Source organism: Haliaeetus leucocephalus, unplaced genomic scaffold, assembly GCF_000737465.1.
Source record: "Haliaeetus leucocephalus isolate CR32 unplaced genomic scaffold, Haliaeetus_leucocephalus-4.0 Scaffold339, whole genome shotgun sequence".
In the NCBI taxonomy this organism is placed as follows: Eukaryota; Metazoa; Chordata; class Aves; order Accipitriformes; family Accipitridae; genus Haliaeetus; species Haliaeetus leucocephalus.
The window spans coordinates 1,543,105-1,569,138 of record NW_010972775.1 but is presented as its reverse complement, the minus strand read 5'-3'; the positions used below and the strand labels follow the sequence as shown (position 1 = coordinate 1,569,138).

The following is a 26,034-nucleotide window of genomic DNA, read 5'->3' as shown; positions in this document are numbered from 1 at the left end:
TGAAGAAAATAGGGACCTGTGCAGCCCCAGGTGGGAAAGCAAAAGTGCCGTCATAGCAGGGCAGACAAGAAGAACACAGAGGAGAGGAAAAGCAGGCCACGGGTACTGCAGCTTCAACTGAGTAACTCCGATTTCTGCCTGTGTGTGTCCTTCAGTTTGTGACTATGAACATCCAAGGCAGAACTGTGTTCTGCTGTTTTGTATGGCCCCTGGTACAGTGGGTTCCTGTGCTTGGCTGAGGCCTCAAGGTGCTGCACATCACTTACTGGTCTAGAGCCAAGCTGCCAGGTCATACACCCTGGCCCCATTCTGCTATGTGCCATGGAAAAACCTTCTCTTGAGGGCACTCTGTAATTTCCTTGCTCTCATTCTGCACAGGGTTTGGACGGTCTTCGCTCAGCAATATTTGCTGAGAGGAGATTCCCAGCTGAGCAATTCTTACTCATCTCTGCTCCCAGCTTTTGCTGTGTGTGTAGGGGAAAACAGGCACCTGGGCTGTTCAGCATCCAGGGAATGAGGAGTTGTCTCCACAGTGTAACTGGCTGAGGATAAGTTTAAAGGTTAAAACATGGGGCAGCCATTTGGGGAATATACCAAAGGTGTCTACAAACTGCCCATGTGTTCAGACAGTTGCTCTCCCCTGCACCAGATTTATCTGCCTGGGCCTGGCTTGGCGTGAAGAAAGCAGGTATGGGTACAGTCTAGCATGTGCTTGTCCATGAGTGGGCACCATTTGTCGCATGTCCTGGTGACTCCTTCTCTTCCTCTCTCCCCTGCGCAGTACAAACAAGTGGAACAGTATATGTCTTTCCACAAGCTCCCAGCAGACATGCGTCAGCGCATCCATGATTACTATGAGCACCGCTACCAGGGGAAGATGTTTGATGAGGAGAGCATCCTGGGAGAGCTGAGTGAACCCCTCCGAGAGGTAAGGAGGGGGCAGTGAATGGGCAGTGCATGTTCCTGTCGCCTTCGGCAGCTGTGGAGTTCCTGGTGTGCAGTGTCCTGTCCTACTACTTTGCAGAGGACACCATCAGGTGATGGGAGTGGTGGGAGTCCGGCTTTCCCATTAGCCCTGGCTGTGTGCATGCTCTAGTGTCATGCCCAGCAGAGACAGCACATCCATGTGTCTGAGCAGCCATAAAGGCCCCATTTTGCTTGGGGCTGTACCTGTTCCTGTGCTGTGCCTAACTTTCTAGGAGAGCAAGGCCAAGAAGAATGTGGTCCACAGCTTGGCTATGTCTTTGTCGGAGACAGTTTCATTCAGAGGAAGTGACTGTCCTAGCCATTGGTGTACATCTGGTATTCCCTTGCCTTGGTCACGGCAGAAGTCACTGCTGTGGAGAGAGAAACCCAGGCCTTTGGCATTTGCAGGACTTCTGCCTGAGTCTGTTAATTGCTGTGGCACAAGAGATGTCTGACATAAAGGCAGTGGGGGCTGCAATATGCAGGCCCTGCCAGCCACTCAGTATGTGAATAGGTACCTCTTGGCACCTTTTGAGGTCATGGCAACTTCTGGCAATGTCATCCCCTTTCCCAAAGAGCCCCTGCAGGAGAGCACTCTGGAAAGTGCCTTGCTATTACCTCACACTTCTGCAAGACCCCTTCCCTCCCCATGCAAATGTGTACCGCTGCCTGGTATGGCATCTCAGTAAGCTCCCACCTTGTGCTCCCTAATATTAAGCTGTATCTCATGTGTTTATATAAACCTCTGCACGGTGTGCTGGCCTCTTCTGTGCCCCCTCCATCAGCTGCAACAGCATGTAGAGTCAAAGGAAGGAGGAGCCTTCTAGCAGGGCCCACTCTTCAAAGGAGTATTTACAGAAAACCCCCTTCCCTAGCTGAATCCTAGCAGTGCAGGTTCTCCTTAGTATATGCCTCCAGTGTCACCCACAAGCACTAGAAGCGGTCTTCCTTCTGTCTTCCTCCCCCCAGTAATGTACCTCCATAGGAGAGAGAAGAACTGAGGATCTACCAGTCATATTTTAAAACTAGTTCTGCTGAAGTCTCAAAGGGAAAACCTGAAAAGAATCCCGGTGAGGAGGAGACAGATGCTTCCCCAGCTCTCTTTCTTCTTGCTCCAGTCATCCAGATGCTCCCTCCCTGCTTGGCTGTGGAGCATTTTGCTGAGGTGATTTACTCAGTATCGCTTTCTGCCGCTTTCTGAGTCTGAGCTGACATGGCACAGAGCAGCTCCTGTGCAGTGGAAAGTGCTGTCATACCCTCCAGGTGACCCCAAGCCACAGGAGGAGGCACAGTCCCTGTCTGCTATATGACAGCTGAACAGCTGAATTGGGTTTTCTTCATCTGAGGTTGATGATCCAGCCCATGCCCCAGTGACTGCTGGGCACCTCTCCCTCCCCTCTCTTGACCCTGTCCCCATCTGCCCAGGATAATTCTTTCTCTAAGCACCCTGGCACATTTGTGCTGTTTAATATCTCATTGACAAGCAAGGGCAACAGAGAACGTAGGGCTGCCAAGGTGAGTTATAACATTTTCCCAGAGAGGAGCCCTGGGCTTTTTCATACAGCATTTCACCAGTGCTATGCACTTCTCTCACAGTCCAAGGTTTCCTGCAGAAAGAGGTATATTGTGTGTATTTGGGAGGTTGGGGGGTATTGTCCCTGCTCAGAGAGAAAGCATATGAAGGAAAGCAGTGAGGCATGGTGCCAAGCTGTCAGCTTCAGCTTGCACTGCTACATGCTCTGAGCATCTGGAAGCCCATTCCAGCCTGCACTGGGGGAGCCAGACTAAGGGAACAGCAATTTGCTTTTCCCCACTTTGTAATGTAGAGGTTAAGTGGGGCATCTTCAAAGGCTATTAGATGTTGACTAAACATATGTGTGTGTCTTTTCTGCTCCCTGTCCCATCTTTTCTCCCCCTTCCCACTCTCTCTTTCTCTCTCTCTCTTTTGCATCACATCATGGTCAGGAAATCATAAACTTCAACTGCCGGAAGCTGGTTGCCTCCATGCCCCTCTTTGCCAATGCAGATCCCAACTTTGTGACATCCATGTTGACCAAGTTGCGGTTCGAGGTGTTTCAGCCAGGGGATTACATCATCCGGGAGGGCACCATTGGCAAGAAGATGTACTTCATCCAGCACGGGGTGGTGAGCGTCCTCACCAAAGGCAACAAGGAGACCAAGCTGGCAGATGGCTCCTACTTCGGAGGTGCGTGTTAGTCAATCAACCTTACACAGCGATACCCACTGCTATTGCTCATACGTTTCTTAACTTGTCCTGGACGCACAGGGATGGCAGCATGTGGAACTGATACCCCAGGCACCTCCGCCTCCATCCTCCATCTCTGTTCATCTCACCTGTCTTGCAGCTTCCCATATAATAAATTGCGCAATGGGAGGTGACTGGGACTTGTAGGCAGTGTAGGAGGGTAGATAATAAATAATAACAAAACGGAGAAGAGAAATTTATTTCTTGTAGGTTCATTTCTTTTTGCCTCAAGCAAACTGACAGATCTGTGAAGCTGAGAACCTAAATAAAAAAAATGGAGCGTTCTCAATTCTCCAAGCACATTTATAGTGTTGCCTAGTCCTACTGTCTGGCATCTATCATACGAGGTACTGTGTGAACATGGAGGAAAAAAACATAGTCCATCATCTCCCCAGCCTGTGGCTCAGCAAAATGTTGTGAAGGTCAGTAGGCAGGCATAATGTATCAGCAGCAGAACTCTGGAACAGTGAAACTAGCATGAGGTCAGAAAAGACCGTAAGAGAAGATTTAGGATATTGCTCTTATGAGTAACACAGAGACACCCCTCTTATCAGAGCCCCGTAGAGACCTCACTGACAGCCCAAGACAGGCAGTTCTCTGGTAGATGCATGTTTCAGAACAAGCACTGAATGTACTGTGGTACATTAATGACCTACTGAGAGGTGGCAGAATGAAACCTGCCTTTCCTTCCCTTCTATAAGGCCTTTTCTCTATTAGAAAATCCCTATCATGCTTTTCATACACTCTTCTTAGACTCTTAGTTCCTGTGAAACAACTTGTCTGCACCTACCTGGAATACAAGGATTTTGCATGTCCCTGACAAGTTGGGTCAGTTTGAAGTTACAGGGCTGGAGTCACGATACCCTGACTCTGACAGATTTGATTAAAATTGCCCATGACATTCAATGTGGTTTAGATACCATACACACAACTCCTCACACACATGGCATGGTCTCAGAAGCATCATTTCCTTAGGAAAGCAGCCTAATAATGCACTTAGAACCTTGCAGTGCTGCTATACTGGTGCTTTGGGGTAGACCCAGAATGAATCCTGAGAATGGTGCTGGTGGATTGACACCCAACATACAGCACAGAGAAGAGTGCTGTCAGTCTTTAGGTCACACCATCTGTCTTTAAGCGCCTGTCTTAGCTGCCTGTACTCTGTGTGTAATCAGTGGAAAATCAGGACTTGGGAGCTCTCCGCTGAGTGTTCAGGGAGCATCTGTGCCCAAGTCAGGCATTTATGGTAGGATCAAGGGCTTTCTGTTCTGTAACCTGCTGAGCATCCTCCTAGGAGTGGAAGACTGCAGTGTAAATACACCAAGAGTTAGTAGGTGTCACTAACTTGGCTTTCCCTGGCAATCTGTACGCTTGTGGCATAACTACAGAAAACTTTGAAAACTTTGATAAAACAAACGTTCTGAGTGTGGGGATCAAAATTACTACCAGGCATCAAAGCCACAGGTCAGCCCAGAGCCTTTCCTGCAAATCTAGGGAGAGAGCTTCAATGAGAGCACGGCTTCACCTTCTGCTCCCAGTGCCCACGAGGAGCTGGAGAAAGATGGCTTCTCCAGTTTGAATGCACAAATGATATCTTTGGTAATCCACCATAACAAAACTTGTCTGGCTAATTAGATCTGCAGAATCCCTGAGGTGCAATTGTGAATAGCAGCTGCCACAACTGAGCCCCCTGGTATTTTTAAATGTTACTGCATATGCAGAATATTACCACTGTTCATGTTTTCAGTGGGAGAGCAGGTAGAGTCTAGCTAGAGAGGAGGCTGGGTGGCAGGCAGGACTGCCTGTGAGTTACAGTGCCAGGTCTCGTATCGCAGGGGTGATGGTGTCTATCCCCGCGTTCTCAGGCTGGGTCTTTCTTTACAGAAATTTGCCTGCTGACCCGTGGGCGGCGCACAGCCAGCGTGCGAGCTGATACCTACTGCCGGCTCTACTCCCTCTCAGTAGACAACTTCAACGAAGTGCTGGAAGAGTATCCCATGATGCGGCGAGCTTTTGAAACCGTGGCTCTTGACAGGCTGGACAGAATTGGTAAGTAGAAGGTGCGAGGGTCTCCCTCCCACTACCTGCTGCCTTGGTACCCCATCTCCAGGCTTGGTCCTTAGTTCCTTTGCTGGAGTTGTGAACTGAAGGAGATCCCAGCCTGTCTTTCCTTGCCTGACTTCAGCTCCTACAAGGAGCCCCATTCACAACCAGTTAAATCCACATCCTTCTCTCACTTTCTCTCTCACACATACACATTTCTGCCAGCTCCTGCTTCCATTTGTTTTCAAGAGGTCTTTTTGAAGAACCCAGATCTGCAATCTGAGGCCATCAGGGCCATGGTGATGAATTCACTAGATTTTTAATTTCAGCTCAGAATGTATGAATACACAATTGATAAAAACCTAACCTCCAGCAGCCCAAAGTAAACACAATTAACCAAAGGGTATAACTGGATTGTTATAGCTTAGAGTGACCCATCCCAGGATGCTCTCCCATCCTGTGGGAGACGTAACGTGTGCTGCAAACATCCTTGTCTAACTAAAGAAGACCAGGATAACATTCCTTGGTCACAACCAGAGATGTTTAACACAGAGAGATTAAGTAACTTATGCAAGGTCATGCAAGAAGTCTTTGCAGAGCTGAGGACTGAGCATTCAGAGTCCCAGTCTAACTTCTTTAGCTTCTTATTATACATCTCTTAAAACTGCATGCATTTCATTGCTTTTCAAAACCAAAAAAGTCAGTGCAGGTCTGAGTATAATGCAGAAGGTGAGGAGGATAATGGGGTGAGGGGGGTAGGGAATAAGCTGGCATCCCAGCAAGGGGTGCAGTGCCTCTGGGGCTTTTCATGCCAGGAACATTGTATTCTGTGCATCTCATTACCTGCTGCAAATCAGAAAGTGTGACCCCTGAGGAAAAGGTTATGAGCTAAATATGTAGAGTTTGGCAAAGCCCATGCTAATGAGGCCCTAGTGTAAGTGGCAATAGTCCTATCATTTGAGTTATTTAAATTAGACTGTACAAACTGCTAAGAAAATGTAATGTGAGGTGCAAGCAGGGATGGGCCAGCTTGACTTATCTCAGATTCTTCAGCTTTAGGTGGTCAGTGCTGCTCAGCTTCCTCGTCTGATGCTCTCTGTGACTGTGTATATAGGTGGGCAGGGCATCCTGTGGTTCTTGTCTTTTGCTCTGTGTGCCACTGCACACGTAACTAAAATTCATGGAAAATTCTGAACCAGCATGAAGAACCTCACACACTTCTTCCCTTAGGAGGAATTCCCTTCCACAGACAGCTGCAAAATGTCAACATAAGGTCAGAAGGTGACACAGAGCAACTGGAATAACAGGCCCTTTGGTGCAGAGCTCGGGCATTGTCCTCCCCTCCTTTTGCCATTCTGCTGACCTAAGACAACATTAGTCCCTACGCCATATAAAAGGCAGAGACCTTCAGAGTTGTACATTGAAAATCCTAGTGCTACCCTTGTTTCCCTGGCAATCAGACTTGAGAGCTGCCTGTTCTCTCAACTTTAGATCCTCTACTATTGCAAAATAGCATCTTTGTAGCACTTTCCAATGCCCTTGTGCCCAAGCTCTTTGGCTGGAATTTCCCCAAAGAGCCTAAGGGAGTTATGCACACCCTACTGAAATTGGCAGGTCCCATGGAAATCCCTGTCTTTATAAATAAGGCATTTCTTCACCTTCCCCTGAAACATGCACCATCCAGAAAGGGCAGTGCAGTAGCTGTGTAACAGCATATGACTTTTTAGGGAAGGCAAGATTACTGCATTCTGCTGAGACTCTCTCTGAAAGTAGAGGGATTATTCTAGAGGACTGAAGTTAAGGAACAGCAGTTCATAAAAGGCAGGTATGAACAGAAGCAGGACCATATTTTTGGTTCCTGTTATATTCAGCTCGGGATCTATACACAAGATGAAAGCAAATGGGAGCATCTTTCCAAGTCAGTGGTGCATTCACTAACTCCCTTCTACCCAGATGAAACATGTCCTTGAGAAGCCCATGCCTCACTGAGTACATGAAATGATTCAGAGGGCTCTGTCACTATTCTGGTACTAGGATAAGATCCATCCTGTATTCCCCCTGTGCAGTGAGGAATCAAGAGAGCAGGGAGAAAAATCTCAGTCCATCCAGTCACAGTGACTGGAGAGATGGTTACAGGATTACCTGCTATATGGAGGATTTGGAAAGCATGGTCTAGGGTTGTCTAGGCAGCAGGGAGACAGGATGAGAACATAAGACCTCATCTCATCCCTTGAAGCAACAGGAGCAGTACTGGTTGACTGGAGGTGCGACGAGGCATTCACTTTGCGGAGCAAATGCAGTTTGAAAGCCTGTGGCTAGGCAGAGGGGAAGGGGAGGGGCAGATGCACCGTGATCTGCGTGCCCCCATCGCTTCCTGCTGGTAGATGGCAGTGCAGCAGCATGGAGGGCACAGCCCCCCAGGGAGCTGTCAGCTACACTTATCGCTGGGCAAAGAGCATGTTGATGTATCCTTGTAACCTCTGTTGTTAATGGCAATTGATATTGGCATCCTGCCTGTGCCATGCATGGCTGGGAAAGAAGTTTCCCAGGTATTCTGCACTTGCAAGAGCTCTTTAAAGACTGGAAGGGATTAGTCTCCATGAATTGACTAAGGCTGGGATTCTACAAAGATTTGTGTCCCTGCTTAACTCTGCTCTCTGAGAAACTTCAGACTAAAGAACTCCTCAACCTGCAGAATATCACATGCCTAACGGCCTTGAAGATTGAGGCTCAAGGAAATTAGGCTGATCACTGATTAATGATAATTTTATCACTGATTAAATCTCCCTCTTTTTTCTTGTTCTTGACCAAGCTGTAAATTTTTTTGTAGTATTTGTGTGTTGAAATAATTTGTTCATTTCTCCAGTGAGTAATTCTTTGTCTGACAAGCATTTGTGAATCGTCCCAGTTTGTGGTGTGTCAGTTACGTAAGTCGCATCATTCTGTCCTGACTGGCTTTGAAACTAGGTTTCAGTGACCATTGAAGCTTAAAATGATATTTTCATAAGTATTTGCACTTGTAAAACACAACTGCTCAAATGGTCATTGAAAGTAAATACAATATGGGTCGTGAATATTGTCGAATCAAAATTCACTGCTGCATTCAAAAAATATTGGGGGACAGTTATTTTCCATTGTTCGTTGTCGTGTAACAAATACCATAAACGTCTGTCATAAGGTTGCTTACCATCCATATCGAGGTCACTGGTGAGAGCTAAAAGCATACTTAAAGCCAGAGGAAGTTATTTTTTCATTTTCATCAGGAATTTTTCACCACGTAGTTTGAAATGCATACATTTTGAATGCCAGTTGCATATGTTTTGATACAAGGATCCCAGTTAACCCAGAATTAAAAGTGCCTTGCATTTCCTCCAGGCATTGCAGATGCTGAAAAAACAATGAAAAGCTAAGACAACACAATACCAGTCTCTAAATATCATTATATAGTATTATTGGGGTACAAGAGTGTCTGTTCAAAGATATTATAGTGGTAGAAGTTTTAAAAGCTTTGTCATATAAACAAGCCACAAAAATAGCTGTTCCCAAACTTTTTGATGGGGCACCCTCTTTGTCAGCTCGTGATCACACTTCTGCAATTGAAATCCTGTTGGGTTTGCAACCCTGCTTGTCTAGGTCATGACTAATACTCTGGGATCTGCTGCCTCAGAGGAAGGGCTGGCCTGTGTTAGGCTAGGTGAACTGTGAATGAGAAGATCTGGGATCTGTGCCAAGCTTTGTCACAGATTCACTGTTTGTCCTTGTCATGCCTTTGCTCTGTGCCTCAGTTCCTCATCTCTTCTACAGGGAAAATAATGCTAACAAAGGTGGAGCTTGGTCTTTGAATCCTTCTTAGCTGCTTACTCCCTTGCGGCAGGTGCTGTGCAAGACCATATGAGTAAATGAAACGGACTGAAATGTGTATAAATAAAACCATATGTACTCAGCATAAATTTTACACTGTATCCACACTGTAGTCCCAAATTTGTTTACTGTACACAAGTGAGTAACCCCCAAAGAGCTGCACATGTGAGATGAGCAAGCAGATTTGGTCATAAGACTATATATATATGTGTGTGTGTGTGTATATATGCTTCTTATTTGAGGCTGCTGATACAGGCACAGGTGATGTAAGGATAAAAGTTCCTGTGGCCCAGGTGTACAATGCTAGAGTGTGTGTGCTTTGGGAGAAAGCTTTATTTCAAAATCACATTGAACTCTGTCCGCCCTTTAAGGAGGTGGAATCTTATCCAAGTACTGAGCAGGTGAGGGTATCAGTGGCTGACAAGAGATAACACAGGTTGTCCTGTGTTGTGTCCTCTCTCATCACCTGAATAACCCACGAACATAACTGTCTATGAGGAATCAAAGTTCAAATACCACTATGTGTATTCCTCTGACTTGAAATCCTCTCCCATCATTTCCAACACTACAATGTGGAGATATGAATCTGACTTTTATAGTCAGCAGAGAGAAAAAGGCATTTAGAGTGTGATTCGTCGTCTCCTAAGGTGGCTATCTAAAATGGCTTAGGTGAATCACACCCTGGAAACACTATCTAGCACAGATATGCAGGGTAGAAGCTTGGACTTAAGCAGGAATTGAATATTTTAATTTCTTTTTATTTGGAAGTAAAGGCCCAGACTCAGGGTATTTTCTATTTAGCCTAGGGAAAGATATCAGCAATTCACCAGCCATGAGTGAATGCTAATTACTTCAGTTTAATTAAGGCAAACTGGCAACCCTGTTCACCTGAATATGAAGTGCCATTTCTCATGCAACTCTAGAAGGAAAATAAAGCCTAAGACACCCCAATAGAAGAGACAGTGGGGGTGGTGATGAGATCTCAAGAGACCTGTCTTTGACTTTGTAAATGACCTTGGTCACATCAGTTTATTCCAAGCAATACCTACCTTGCAGGGTACAAGTTCTCTGGGAATTTTGGTCTTCTAGGCAGGAGTCACTAGTACTACAAACGGGTAGTTGGCTAGCTGGCAGACATTAAGCTGAAGTGAGAGAGTTAGGGGAGTTGTAGGAGATAACAATATATTTGTGCCCCATCTCTATGTGTCCCCCAAGTTACCCAATTCCTTTTATATTTAGAGAGCCATGGCCACAGCTCTTTGCTATCTGCATCAAAATAAAACACCTGTTCGGATAACATTTTATCATTCCAACACCTTTAGAAATTTCAACCCCTTCTTTGATTACACGAAGTAGGATCTGCTTACCAACCACACCTCTAGACTCAGGGGACTTTTGCTGCCTTGAAGGTAGTCCAGTAGCAATCTGCAACCAGACCACACTGCAAAGCACACAACTGATAGAAAAACAGTGCCAGAATGATCAGAGTCTTCCAGAATCTGTCCCTGTCACAGCTGTCAGCTCCAGTAGGGCACTGAGAATTGAGTGCAGGAGCTTTGGCCCCAGACAGAAGCCACTTGAGGAGAAAGCAGCTCTTTGGCTTCAGTCTCCAGCGATAAGTAACAGCCAGGACACCATGCTTCAGGCAGCACAGGGCATCACAGACACTCCAGAAGTACACAATTCTTACACCCGTTCATGGATATTCACAAACAGTTTGCTCTATATAGCTCTATATATTCAAATTTTTTTTTTCTGCAAAGCTCTGTATGATGGGCATAAATGTGAAGAGTGTGAGGGAAGAGCTTAATTTATTTTAAGTTTTGTTTAACTGTCACGAGATTCATCAGATAACATTATTCACTTTGTATCATTTGACATACAGCAGTTTGGCCCAGTTAAAGTTATGTGTTTTTCATATTTTGGAAGATATGTATTTGGTTTATGGGAGAGTAGAAGCAATCACTGGCAGGCCTGAGCTGTACAGGGAGGGAAGACCTCCACTTGGAAAGATAGGGAATTGTCCATTTTAAATTTTTGAACTCATTATTGTTTGTTAAGATGGTAGTAAGAAGAGAGATTCAGCTAACCTCCCCAGTACAATGGGCTCTACACTGATAAAATTTATTTCCCTTTCACTTTGGTATTTAGCTTTCCTGCAATAAAACCCCTGTGTACAGGTGTAACTCTACATAGGCTTGCAGAGGACAGAGCAGGGGAGAAGGAGATACTGTTAGTACTTTATATGTACCACCAGAGTTCAAAGGATACAGCTGTAGCAAGAGAGAAATGAAACTGCAGTATGCAGGTGGGTGCTGCCTTGTACGTACGGCGTAAGAGCACACAAATAGCAACTACTGCAGAGCAGTTAGTTCATCAAGAACTGCACATCCAGTTTGTAATGTATTTACACAGCCAGGCTCTCAGCAAAGTTAATTTGAATTAGTTTCTAGAGCAGATTTGTTAAGTGCGCTGAACTCCTCTGTGGATGCTCTTAGAGTTGATCCAGCTGGCTTTGCTTTGCTTCCAAGAGCTACTTCAAGTCTGAGCAGAAACCTTTACATGACAGTTAATAACAGTTCAGTGTGGGTTAACTTACATTTGAGAGAAAATCAGGCTTGAACAGGAAAAGAGCACATATACTGGGAGTTAAGAATTATTTTGAAATCTCTGTTCCAGCTAATTTATCTATATACACGGATTCTTAAGACAGTGGCAAGAGCTGGTGCAGCGAGACCTTCCAACCAATATAGTGCCAGTGCAGAAGAGTTCCCCTGGGGCACAGAAGCAGCTGTGGCAAACTGCCAGTTATTGAGTATGTCCAGGGTTTCTTTGCCTGTATTGCCCCTCTGGGGACAATGGCAGCAAGCTGAATTACCACAGGAGACCAGCTCAGGACACAAGCAACCCATAGGTGAGGGAGGGCAAAGACTGCCTTCAAAGCTGCAATGTGCTGTGAGCCCTTTGCTGCAACCAGTGATCCAAGCAGGGTGTTTAGTACCCAGTCGTATGAATAGTAAGAAGCGAAGACTGGAAAGAAGTAACCATGTGGCAGGGGGGCAGCCACTTTTGACAGCAGGCCAGGGCATAAACCAGCCTAATAAAGTGAGATTATTTCAAATACATGTAAATTCAGAAAGCAATTTAGTGACCTGAATTCTTAAACTGCAGCCAGTGGGCTTAGACAGAACTGAAAAGAGAAATGAACAGAAAGTCACAGCTAATTTCCCCTGTGTCTGTGCAGAATTTTAACAACAGAAGGCTAATTTTGATTATTTGATAGAAGTATTATTGTTGAGTGCTGGCTCCTTTTATGAAATCACATGAGCCTTTCTCCCTCTTCTTTTGTGTGCTATCTACAGTTGAGGAAAATCTGACTTTGCAATTCTTTATTAAGGGAGCAACATCTATTTGCTTAGTTTCCATAATTTTACATACCCCACTCCACTTCAAAGCACCAGTAGCTTTGCTATGAACATCTTCTAGGCTCTAAATATCTTCCTTTTCCCCCTGTATTTAGCCTATTGTTGCCATGAGGAAAATAGGGAGGTTTTCGAACCCAGAGCACGCCATTGATGATACTTATTTTTGCCCAACTATGGGGAAAGATCATATTGTGTTACGAGCTGTACAAAGAAAACAAAAAAGTCAGTTGTGCCATGGAGACCTTATAGTCTTAAGTCCTTTAACTGACTGTGCTTCTGTAGCTCCATTAGTTTAACTGTCCCTCAGTCCTCTTCAGGCGCACATCCAGTCCAAGTGGCTGCTTGGGAGCCACCCAGTCCTCCCTTCATCAGGTTGTCGCACACCACTTGCCCTGCAGAAACCCAAGGCAGCTTCTTTCTCCTCTGTAGAAAAGGTAAGGGGCCTTGAGCTACCTCAGAGGAAGCAAGGGTGGGGAGTTGGTGCATGAGGCGGTTGCAGATGGCTCCTATGCCAGTTCCATGGCACCTCAGTAAATTTGTATAGTGCTTTTGGGTTTAGGAGAAATGCTGGTGTGGATTGTTTATCTCAGTACCTTAGACTCAGCTCAGCACTGTAATTTTTGTGGGATAAACAACATAGAAGGAGAAACTCTGTACATACAGCCTCCGTGCCGCTGTGATTAGATTGAAGGGGAAACAGGAGTCCCTTTTCCTTTCTCCTAATGAAGCTTCTCATTGGGTTAGCAACAACACAGGACTCTATTGCGGTTCACTGAATGTAGCTGTGAGCTGCAGAACATAATTTCAATTAGGGTTACACAGAGCCAAACTAATCAGCCTTTTAGTCCTCTGATTGCTGTCTTTTCTGCTCTCCTTTTGAGGCAGGTGCTGTGACAGTAAATCCAGAGCAGGAAAAATGAATTTGAAACTGAAGCAATTTCATAAATAAGATGATGATGAGAAATAATCTCAGAACCACTGGCCCAAGCAAACTTGCTCCTACTGCCTCATTCCACTGCTGGCTTATGTTTCATGCAGGACCTTAGTCAGACCTGCCAGGAAAATGTCTTTGTCCCACCAGGACTCTGCTGTGTGCCTGTTCTCATCTGGTGCTGGTTGGAAGGAGGATTTTCTCCAGAAGCAGCTAATAAGACATATTGGTGTGTGGAATCATCATGTAAATGATGCAATTAATTAGAATGGTGGAACCAATTAATTTTTCAGTTTGCTAACCAATTACAATTTTGAAAAATGATTTTGAAAAATTCTTCTCCCCTTCAATAACTGAAAGAATGTTTTCAGTAATTTTTTAAATGATCTGGAGCAGAAATTTGAGACTTTCTTGGCAAAACAGAAAAGAAAAATTTGATCTAATGAAACAGTTGATACATTCAAGTTGGGGTCAGGAAAACATTAAAGTGTAATGTAATTTCAAAGGAAAACTGAAATGTTATGTTTAAAAAAAAAAAATTCCAAGGTTTTTGCTGGAACTATTTTATCAATTTGACACAAATTTAAGGAGCTTTGATCAAACCATTTTCCAGTAAATAGTCTGCATGTTTGGAAAATGTTAGCATATTCTCTATTTAGTGCTCTGCCAAGGAAATCGGAGTCTACTGTTCAGCTCTTTCTGTGTTTTCAAGAGCTCCGGTTATGAAAACATCAGTTCCCTCAATTCATCCGTGCAGCTCTGATTAACATCGCTATGGGTTCTCATTTGAATTGAGGGCAGCATTGAAAATTGCAGGCTATTCAAGCACAGACAAGCAAATCAGAAGCCAAAGACAGGTCACATGGAATTAAAAGATTGAGATGAGGTGTAATGATGGAAACATAGAGCAGTTCCTGGTATTTAGCTTTTTGGAAAGCTGCACTAGCAACATCTACTGTTTCTCCTTCTTCTACCCCTAGCCATTCCTCCTCAGACTGGTTTTGCTACAGTCTGTTATCAAGAAAGCAGATGTGGTAAGGTGGCTTTTTTTGCCTGTCTGCTTTGAACTCAGCATGCCATCTCCCATTCACATCCTGACCTTGCAGTCATGCAAGATAGCTACAGATTCCCCATGCTGGGATTTGTACCTTCAACTCCAGAAAGAGAATGATTACAAACCTGCAGTCCGACTCCGTCTTTAACTCAAGTGTGCTGGCCAGATTCTCTCTTATCTGTCAATTTTATTTAGATAGGTTGGTCCTTCTCTCCAGACTTGGAGCAGGTAGTATTTCTGTTTCTGTTTAAGCAGCTCTTGTTTGTGAGTGCGTATATGTTTCTGGTAGATACCAGGTGGAAATTACTCTGTGTGTGTGTGCAGTGTAACCCTCTGTGCCATTCACTCCCTTTCACTGTATGTTCACTGCAAAAATGCTCTTAAGTTTAAAGGTGACATTCATGCTCCCTCTGGTGTGCCTAGCTGCATGAATAGCAGGTAGAACCAGGATCTGTCTGTTTAGGGGATATCCAGTGCTGTCTATTCCAGTCTGGTATATGATGAAACAGACATTAGATACATATTCTACACAGGCACTTCCAGTGCAGACAAGCTCTGCAGCCCCTGTAATGACATGAGCAGCTCAGAACACTGTTTGTCTTCAGGACTGTGTCCTTCCAGGGCTGGTATCTTTCCCCGAGGTGAGAAAAGAAAGGCCAGTTCATATGCCTTACTGCTTTTTTGGGGAGTGATTAGCAGTAGGTAAAACACAAAAGCATTAAGCATCCCATACCACTAGCCACAACAGACACATCCCAAATTACCAGTTACAGATCCAGAATCAAAAGTCTGTCAGTATTTTAGTGGTTTGGTTTTATGGTGCAGTTCAGCCCACTGTAGAATGCAAGCTTCACCCGCTCTGAACAATTGCCTAGCACTATTGCATAGCACTCTGTTGCTAGAACCACACCTCGTCCTTTATAAAGAGATAAAAGCTTGATTTTAAAAAGTACAGTAAAGGAAAAACCCTTAGTGTGTTCTTCCAGTGCTTAACTACAATTACAGTTAGATTGCTCCTTCTTTTTTTTTTGTGGGCTTGTCTACAATCACAGTATCTCATGCGTCCTTCGGGAACTGAAGGGAATGGTTCTTAGCAGCTTCCTTTGTCTGTGAAGTTCCCTATAAATTGGTATCAAATCACCTCTTCTCTGAGAGAAGCTGAATACGTTGTACTTACTCACTGATGTTTTTCAAGCCTGATTCTTGTGGATATTTTCTGTACCTTTTCATGCTTTGCAGCTAGACACTAGAACTAAAACATCATACTGTATGCCTTCCTAGCATTATATGTGGTAGTGACTAGTATCTCCCTTCTACTTTACAATTTCCTCCTTATTTGTGCAATAATTGTTTTACCTTCTTCTGGTGGTAGGTTTGGAACTCAACTAGTTATATTCAAGACTCTACCATTTCAGAGTTACTTTTTAGAACACCAGGATACCAGCTACCCTCTTCAGAGTGTCGTTCAAGTTCTTTGCTGCCAGATGTTTGATTTTACATTTGGCTAGAGTAAGAGGCATGTCCTTAAACTCTTTTATCTGTTACAGATGTAAAAGATATATCATACACTAAAAAACCCAAACAACAATCTGGATGTCATCCATGCCCAGAGATGTACCCACATCTGTACATAAAGATCTGAGATCTGACTGGTATAGGTATTGGATTGAAAGGAAGTTGCTCTGGAATCTTACTGGGAACTATTACCCAACATGGCAGTCCACTCTTAACCATTCCTTGTTGGAAACTATCAGCTGACCAGTTGTCGTGGTTTACCCCCAGCCAGCAGCTAAGCACCACGCAGCCGCTCACTCACTCCCCCCCCATCCAGTGGGATGGGGGAGAAAATCAGGAAAAGAAGTAAAACTCCTGGGTTGAGATAAGAACGATTTAATAGAACAGAAAAGAAGAAACTAATAATGATAATGATAACACTAATAAAATGACAACAGTAGTAATAAAAGGATTGAAATGTACAAATGATGCGCAGGGCAATTGCTTACCACCCGCCGACTGACACCCAGCCAGTCCCCGAGCGGCGAATCCCCGCCCCGCCACTTCCCAGTTCCTAAACTAGATGGGACGTCACATGGTATGGAATACACTGTTGGCCAGTTTGGGTCAGGTGCCCTGGCTGGGCATGAGAAGCTGAAAAATCCTTGACTCTAGTCTAAACACTACTGAGCAACAACTGAAAACATCAGTGTTATCAACATTCTTCACATACTGAACTCAAAACATAGCACTGTACCAGCTGCTAGGAAGACAGTTAACTACATCCCAGCTGAAACCAGGACACCAGTTTAAACTAGAATGCTGTATGGGACAAATTAAATGTCATACTGTGGTCTTAGTCAATAATATCAACGTGTCGTGGTTTCCGCCCAGCCGGTAACAAAGGACCACGCGGCCGCTCACTCACTCCTCCCGCCCCCCTCCGGTGGGATGGGGGGAAGACGGAGGAGAGAAAAAAAAAAAACAAACCTGGAACCTCGAGGGTTGAGATAAAGGCAGTTTACTGGAACAGCACAAAGAAATTGCAACAACAACAACGGTACTAATGAAAAAGTATACAAAAAGAGTGATGCACAGTGCAACTGCTCACCACCCGGGACCCGACGCTCTGCCACTTCCCCCACCGAAAAGAAGCGCCCACCCCCCGGCCCGCTCCCCATTTATATACTGAGCATGATGTCACATGGTATGGAATAGCTCCTTGGCCAGTTCAGGTCAGCTGCCCCGGCTATGCCCCCCACCTCCCAGGTTCCTGTAAAAAATTAACTCTATCCCAGCTGAACCCAGGACACAACGGTTGACTTATCTTGAAAGTTGTGATTTCATGGAAGTGTGGAGACAAGTTTAATGGACAAGCCCTTGTTTGCAGGCAACTTAATTGATGTGAGCTGTGCTGCCAGACTTTAATTCTTAAAGCGTGACATGATTTGGGGGTTAAAATACAGAAAAAGAGGCCCTTCCACAGCCAGGGCTCCATTCCATACCTGCAGCTATCTCATGCTCTGTAAATCCACAGCAATTGGCAAGATGCTGTCTGTTCGCCCTGGTCCTGTACAGGAACTAGAAGTGACCACACAGGAACCAGCAGAAATGACATTTGAATCCAAGCAGAGGTTTGCTAATGGGTGTGGGCCTGAGGATACATTTGGTTCAGGAGGAGCGTTAATACAGCTTTTGATCTGATCCAAACTGGCTGGTGTCTCATCTAGAGGTGACCCTTCTACACTCACCTCCTGAGCTTCAGCTACAAAATGAGCTGTGTACAGACACGCAACCAGGGCGCCAGGTATGCACATGCACACACAGAGACACAGACACACACACACGCACAGAACTTTTTAGGCTGAACCCTTCAAATCCAAACAGCTTCAGTAAACAAAAGTGAAAAGGAAGCCCATAGGCAGGTGCTGTTATCAGTTCAAACTGGCATGTGGTCAGGATAGAGGACCCTTGAAAAGGCAAGAACAGGGATCTATCCACACTAATTTTGTAAGAAAATCATTCAAATCAGCATATACCAGCTCCTTATAAATCAATGCTGGCACAGTTACCAATTTGTGTGCTGTTATGAGAACAGAGATATGAAAGCCTTTACACAGAGAGCCTGTCCACAGCCGAAATCCTCTCCTTTGAGAAGGCATTTGTGCTCTGGTGAAAGGGCATCACTGGCAGCATCTCATCCCCCTGTGTTGAATGGTTCTGTCCTTCAGTCCAGGAGAGTGCATCCCTTCAGTGCCAGGTGCACGCTCAGGCCAGACAAACTCATTACGCCACATTTTCCAGCCCATTGAAAAGGCAAAGCGCTGAGCTAATATTCTGCTGCAGGCTAGGAAGTCCAGCTGGAACATGACGTTTGCTAGCCTGCATTTTCCTTAAAGTTGGGGCTAGAAGGGCACGGCCAAGTAAGATGGTAGCTCAGCATGTCTGAGGTCTCTTGGGCCAGCTGAGCTTTTCCAGCACGTAAAGTCCTTCTGTCCCTTATTCATAGAGAAATTTCCTTTCAACTAAAACCACATATTTGACTCCAGAGCGAACAAGTTGCATGAGGCAGATGAGGAGAAGGTGTAGCTGAAGGAGAGTAGCTGAAGACTCAGGAGACTTCACTGGACTTATATTTTTGAGGTTTTCCTTTGCAAACACACAAAAAAAATTGCAGCCTTGGGATTTATTCTCTTTTTCTAATGGAAGTTCAGATTATAAGGTGCAAAATGGGAATCCTCCAGATTCATAAGCTTTGCTACCTGTCTGCCACACTTATCAAAAGTGGCTTTACTGTCTGACTAAGAATATGTGTCCTCTCGGGCACATTTTTATGGGATCTTGAGGCTTGTTGTTCATACCACAAAAGCAGAAGATGTGATGTTTGTCATCTTGTTGCTGGAGCACAGAGACTGTACACAGATCCCATAATGACAATGGAGGGGAGACAGTGCCAACAATTCAAGGAAAGTCTGGCAGGAAGCTTTGAGGAAGCCTCCCATACTTTGACATATCAGAATGACTCTTTCTCTCTTCACTTTCTTTACAGGCAAGAAAAATTCCATTCTGCTGCATAAAGTCCAGCATGACCTCAATTCAGGTGTTTTCAACTACCAAGAGAATGAGATCATCCAGCAGATTGTGCAGCACGACAGAGAGATGGCACACTGTGCTCACAATGTCCAGGCTGCTGCTGCTGCGGCTGCCGCTGCCGCATCCACACCCACCCCTGTCATCTGGACTCCACTGATCCAGGCACCCCTGCAAGCTGCAGCAGCCACCACTTCTGTTGCTATAGCTCTGACCCACCACCCACGCCTCCCGACAGCCATCTTCCGTCCTCCAGTGTCCGTCTTGGGTTCCTTGGGACAACAATCCAACCAGACTCCAAGACAGCTGAAAAGGCTTCAGTCTCTAATCCCATCGACTGGCCCTTCTGCCATTGGCTCTCCCTCCAGTACTCCATCCCAGCTGCATACACCAGGAGCAGAAACCCCTTCATCCTCTTCCTTCCACATCCAGCAGCTCGCAGGATTCTCAGCTGCCGCCAGCTTAGGCCAGTTCCAGGTGGGGTCCCCTCCAGGTGGCTCAAGCCAGCCGGGTTTGAGCGGTGCATCCTCAGTGGGACTGAGCCAGTTCCAACACGCACCTTCTGGATCACCCTTGGGTACAGCTCAGCCCATGCAGCAGCAACAGCAGCAGCAGCAGCAGCAGCAGCCAGCCCTTTCCAGCAGTGGATTTGGGCACTTCCAGCAAGCTACAACTAGCTCCCCATCAACATCACTCACCCAGCTCTCATCAAACTCACCCCCTAGTCTTCTCAACCAGTTCCAGCCCACCACAAGACCACTGCAGGGGGGACAGTTACAGCAACTCTCGGGCAGTGGGACTTTGGGGGGAATTAATCACTTCCAACCCCCTCCTTCTTCCAACTCTCCATCCTCCAGCCTAAGCCAGCTGGCACAGGCCTCTGGTGGGCCGTCCTCAGGCCTGTGCCAAACACATCCAAATGCATTAGGATCTTTAACTGGAACGATAGCCCAACTCCACCAAGAACGGCCACCTTTTGCCTCCATGTCTCCACTACAACAGTCTGGTGTCGCCTCTCCCTGTTACACCCCTTCTGGCCTTAGTCCTCCTAGTCAGAGCCCAGTGGCAACAAGAACTTTTCAATGTGGCCCTCCCGGGGCCTCAGGCTCTCACGGATCTCTGCTCCTGCCTCAGACCGCCAGCCCACCTCCGCAGATACTGCAGTCCAAGAGCACGCCACCTGTTCCACCGGGACGTCTGAACCAGGACATCAAGTTGATTTCTGCTTCCCAGCCATCTTTGCCCCAAGAGCTGGCTCAGACACTGAGCCAAAGTTCTCCTCATTCCTCTAGAGAATCCATTTCCAGCTTCTCTCCTTTTCCTGGTGGAGGGACTGGACTTCTTGGGAAGCCTTGTAGCTCAATTCCTGGGCGTGTGACTTTACCACGTCAGATGTCCTCAGGTTCTTTACCGCATCCGCTGGTGTTTGGGGCCAGCGCTGCAGGAGCTGCTTCTCTGACTGCTGGTGGGCGGAAAGAATCCATAGTGCTCACAGGGGATCTGGAACCTGTCAGATCCAAACTGCCCTCCAATTTGTGAGGACTCCTTCTGAGAGCTGGTTATGTCAGCCGTGCAATTCAGTTCCTGATTAGACTTTCATGAATCATTTTTTCCTTTTCTCCCCCCACCCCCACTTTTTTTCTCCATTTCTTTTGTTTAGGTTTAACTGTGATTAGAAACAAACAAAAAAACACATGAAAAACAACAAAAAAAGAAGATAACCAGGTATTCTTAGAGCTATAGATTTTTGGTCACTTGATTTTATAGAATATTTTAATACATGAAACAAAAGGATATGAGCAAATTTAATCCAACGAGGTAACGCACAGACAAGGCGTGTGCCTGAGCTGGAACATATGAATGATCAGCCATAGAAGCCACCAAAAAAGGTTATCCTGTTGAGACAAAGATCCGAGGTTGACGTGGGCCATAAAAGGGAACATCAGGTCAGGCCTGTAGCTGGTGTTTTTAGAACAGCTTTGGGTGACCTCAGCTTTGCATTGCTTTGCACAGCTGTGAACCTGGCCCGCAGCACCTAGATATGGGGGCACTTGGATGGCTCACTGTGCACATCAGATAGTTTCACTTCCTCCCAGGTCTTCTCCTGTGATCAGCAGGTTGCAGAGGAAGCAAGAAGAGGGGTGAGTTTCATTAATGCAGTTCCCTGTAGGGATTTCAGAAGGGCTGAGTTTTTGTTTGGACTCCATCTGAAGAAGATAAAGGTGACCAGGAGATGGACGGGCCTGACTTCAGATGCTTTTCTCTTTCTTATTCCACTGATGCTCTTGTGGGAACAAGAAGCAATCCCTTGTAAGTCACAAGGAGGGCAGTGAATATCCCCTCTGTATTTTTGTAGGTGTCATGGATGTGGGTTGTGGGAGAAGTCCTGTTTCTCTGCCAGCATGCCAGGCAGCTGGCCTAGGCCAGCAGAAGAGCCCAAGCTTCAACCTCTCCATGGTTTGGAAAGCGTGTGTGCTGCCTTCCAGATTGGGGCATGCAAAGCAAGGGGAGGGATGAAGAAAGAGGCAGCACTTTAACCTTCCCTTTCTCATTTTAATGTCTCAGTGTCCATGGGCTGACTGCTTTGAAGAGAACTGGGTAGCAAAAGATCGAAAAGGGGGGTGCAGTCACCCCACCCCTCTTCCTCCTTAGCCCAGGGGAGTTTGAGCTTTGAGGCACCAAGGGTAATACTGGTGCCCAGCCAAGAATTCTCCAGATTTACAGCTATGTTTATACCATTAAACCAGATTAGACCAGAAATTTGGCCAGCCATGGTCCATGCTTCTCCTCTGATGGGGGAATTTAAATCGTTTGCTTGATTTCACCAGCAATAACAGCCTGCACCTGATTGGCTTTGGTCTTGCCCTGCAGTTGCAGCATCACTGGACACATCTGGGGCCTGGCAGGCACCTTGAGCTGGACTTTTTGGGCTCCCCTGATTTAAGGCAGTCAAAGTGGGATGAAGACAGTAAGGGGCCATTGGGTGCACACAGCACTGAGAAGCTATAGCCTTTACCTCTAGAGCAAGTGTCTCCTTTTCTTTTACTTTGATCCTTTCTTTCTCTTTTGTTTTTTTCTTAGGCTAAGAGGTGTCTCCAGCCACCTCACTGTAAAGAGTCAGGTGCTCAACTTTTCTAACACTTGTTAGAAACACATGTCCAGCCTCCCTCTGTTTCCAGCTATCATGGGGTCCCTCCAGCCCTCAGAGGGAAAGCAGGATTTCATGCAGCAGTGCCAAAAAACTATTACCACAGTAATGATACAGGTCCATATAACTCCCTCTCTTACCTACTCCTACCCCCAGCTCTCTCCCAAAACACTGGCTGATCGTTGTTTTTTATACCGAATTGTTTGCAAAACTCTTGAAATGTGCCTGTATCTTGAATGTTGCTGCAAGCATTCCTGGGCACTCCTGCTTCAACGTGCTTTGGTGGCTCAGAATTCAGATGTAATCAGCTTTGGTCTTCCTTAAAGGGTCAGGGGAACTCTAGAAATGTTTTTTCTACTAGCTACATGCAACTATATATGTGTGAGTGTGTGTGGTGGGAGGGGTGCATGTGTGTGTGTGTGTGTGTGTGTGTGTATAGATTTTATATATGTATCTATATATACACACATGCTTTTATATATATAGTATACAGTTATACACATATGTAGTCTATTTATGCACATGTGTAAGCACACACACACACACATATATTTATATATATATATATCCTAGTTTTAAAATACATGTCAATTTTGACCCTCCTGTAGGCCTGATTGGCAGGTGATAATTATAATATATAGATCCTGCTTTTCCAAATATGTACAGGTTCATCCTGAGACAGAATCAGTTGATGGAATTGAAGCAGACTCACAGACCCTCTCATATTTTCATAGGTATGAGACAGTTCCTAGAAGGAAGACTCACAATATCCTTTTAAGTTTTATATTTGTTCTAGCATTTTTTTTTCCTTGTATGCTGGAGGGCCCCTAGAATGAGCATCTCAAGAGGTTGGGAGCTAAGCTGTTTGGGTCTGGGGTATCTAACATAAGCAGGTGGGAAAGGTCTTCAGCCCAGCAATGCCAAGCCCTCATGGATGACTGTCCTGTGACTGCTGCATTGGTACTTGAATCTCAACAACCCCTGTGGACACTCAGACAAATGGAGGTGCACAGAAACACCCTGAGGGCTGTCTCTGGTAGACATGCGTTCCATCCACCTGTCTGGTGAACATTCTTCTTCAGTTGGGTTCCTTTGCTTTGTTTTTCATGGGGATATTGTTTGATTTTCCAGTTCTTAGCAGTGCAGTAGCCAATATTGAGTTATTCCGACTGAACCCCAGTCAACACTAGGCTTGTCTCAGTAGGTGGAACTATATTTATTATTATTGTTATTTTTTGTTTTATTTTGGGGGAGAGGGAGGGAAGAGTTCTAGGGGTGGGGTTTGCAATATAAAACACACAATAAAAACCTTAGTAAATAAAAACATGAAAAATGCATCCCTCTGACTTGCTGTCTGCTTTAAGTGTTGAACTTCAGCCAACATGAGATGAGGTTTAAAGAAGAAAAAAAAAACCTGGGTGGCATTTCAGTCCTCCCTTTGCTGTTGAACAGAGAAGATGCAGGGTTTTGGCTCACTTCTTGTCTGTATTTTCCCAATGTATTTAAGAGCTTTAGTAGTTTACCTGCTGTCACATCTCCACCTCACACATTCTTGCAGGAAGTCTGTATTAAGCCATTGACAGTAACAGTTTAAAACTTTTGCCTACACTTGAATTTTTAACAGTACAAAGCAGAAATCTGGTAGTTGCTTTGCAAATGCGTGTGACAATCCTTCACATTAATAGCAGACATGGAAACTCTGGATGACTTTGTGATCCTCAGAGAAGAGCCTAAGGAGCCCTACCACAGGATCCAGACATTAACAACTTGGAATAGAGACTATCATGGAAAGTGGATAAAAGACAGAAGAAGGGAAGTAGCCGTTTTGAGGTCTCAGACTAAGCTGGATGATGATGCCAAGGTCAGGACCTGATGTATTTTAGGAAGGTAAAACTAGCCTCAACTCTTAGCTTTCATTTCACTCCTGTGATACCCTCTTCGAGTCTTTGTCCAAACCCATTCTAGGAAGTATGCACAAAATTGATGATTTGGGTCAGTAGCTCACATGGGAGCTGTATGGCCTCATGCCCTTTATTCATAGCTGAGAAAATGTAGGGCCAAGCAGCCCAGCTGCTGGAGTGTGTCCTACAGCCTGTGGCAGTGAGACATAGGTAGATACCATCCTCCCTGCTCCCTCTCCTCCAACCAATTGATTTCAAGAGCCTCACTTCTCACCTCCATGCAGTGCTTCACCTCTGCCTTGCTGATAGTCTTTCATTTTTCCTTCTCTGAAATGTCTTTTTTTTGGTGCCTTCTCATGCAATGGTTGCGTTCAGCCCTCTGACATTTTGCTCAGCCTCTGAAAGACTTGAATTTGTTAACATGTCAACAGTGTGTCTTTCCTGATGACATGAGAACAAGGTCCAGGACCTTCTTTACCAGAACTCCCAGTGCCAGAGATGGCAAAAAAGAGAAGAAGGAGCCCGAGGGCCATGAATGAAATCAGTATTTTGCAGAGAAGGGTGCACAGACACACACACACTCCCACTGACACAGCACAGCACAGGCTCAGTCCAAGCAGGACACTCCTTTTCTCTTCCCTCCTGCTTCAGATGGTACAGGAAAATGGGAGACCCTGTTGGTCGCCCTCCGTCAATTCTCTGCCCTTGTCTGGCTGTAAATGAGCTGAGCTGGTGGGGAAAGAGTAAACCAAAGTTTTTAATCAGTAAATGCCATTATCTTGAAACCAGATGGCTCTGCCCTCATGGGTCAGTTGTCCTGGAGTTTCAGTGAGGGAAGTTCAGGCAGTCAAATGTTTGTTTTGCCTTTCAAAATGAATGTCTGTGCCAGGCTTTTTTATTTTATGTACCATTACTATTACAGAGGAAACTGGGATTGTGAGTCAGTCCTGCCCAATCAAAAATTTATTTTAAAATTATATTTCACAGAAGATATGTAAACTCTGAAGGTTTTCATTCTGGAGTAGAACAAAATCCAAGTTTTGAGCTCTTAAACTTCCCTGTGAAACCTGCCTTTTTTTCTATGTGAACAGCCAGCAGGGATTCAGGACACAGTCCCACTGCCATGAGTTGCAGACAGATGGGCAGGACTACATCAGGAGGCTCTCATGCCCTACCTGAGGGCAGAGCAGATCACAGTAACACAATAACCATGAAGGCCTCTCAACAAGCATGAAACCAGAGGAGTTAGTGACATGGCTTAGCTAATGAAGTCTGATCTTTACCTCACCCAGAGCAGCTAGTAGCCGTGTCTCTGCTCTAGGCCATTCTGGATCAGGAGGGCACAGACAGTTTGTCCCTGACCAAAGAAAAGCCCTGGCTCCACCCTCCAGAGAGGCCCCATCAGTTGTAGAAAAGCACACTTGGAAGGGCTTGACTGGTTTAGCATATGTGTTGATGCCCCCTTATTTTACTGAAGGGACTTAAGACTGCCCTGGGATTTAATGATACTTGCATGCTGACTGTCAGGAACGAACTGTTCAGATACCAGAGCCAAGTCACCCTCCTATCAACAGGGTGGTTTCTCCACCTCCTGATCGCTACTAACTCCCCTGCAGTGCCTTATGAAGACCCAGCCCACTGGTGTGGGGGCTCAGAGTGGGAAAAAGGCAGGATCACCAGCACTTGTGATTTCTCCCTTTCCCCAGTCAGTTTGACAAGGGCTGTTCATGGGAATTTCAGCCTTGTCTTGGGAAACTGTCCTGGACTGGCTGCCCACCCCACTCACCCTCCCACCTAGAAAAGATTCTGGTTGTGGGAGAGAGGGAGGGGCTCCCAAGCTCATACTTCTTGGACC

At 45.5% G+C, this 26,034-nt stretch overlaps 1 protein-coding gene across 1 annotated transcript in view; it reads left to right on the top strand.

Moving 5' to 3' along the window:
- The window catches only part of HCN4 (hyperpolarization activated cyclic nucleotide-gated potassium channel 4), a 105,210-nt gene extending 84,541 nt beyond the window's left edge, over positions 1–20,669 (top strand). The window contains exons 5-8 of the mRNA XM_010571590.1: positions 782–928; positions 2,932–3,172; positions 5,117–5,281; positions 19,090–20,669. Of these exons, the coding sequence (XP_010569892.1) occupies positions 782–928; positions 2,932–3,172; positions 5,117–5,281; positions 19,090–20,669 (2,133 nt within the window). The remainder of the gene's footprint in view (positions 1–781; positions 929–2,931; positions 3,173–5,116; positions 5,282–19,089) is intronic.
- Positions 20,670–26,034: the final 5,365 nt, after the last annotated feature.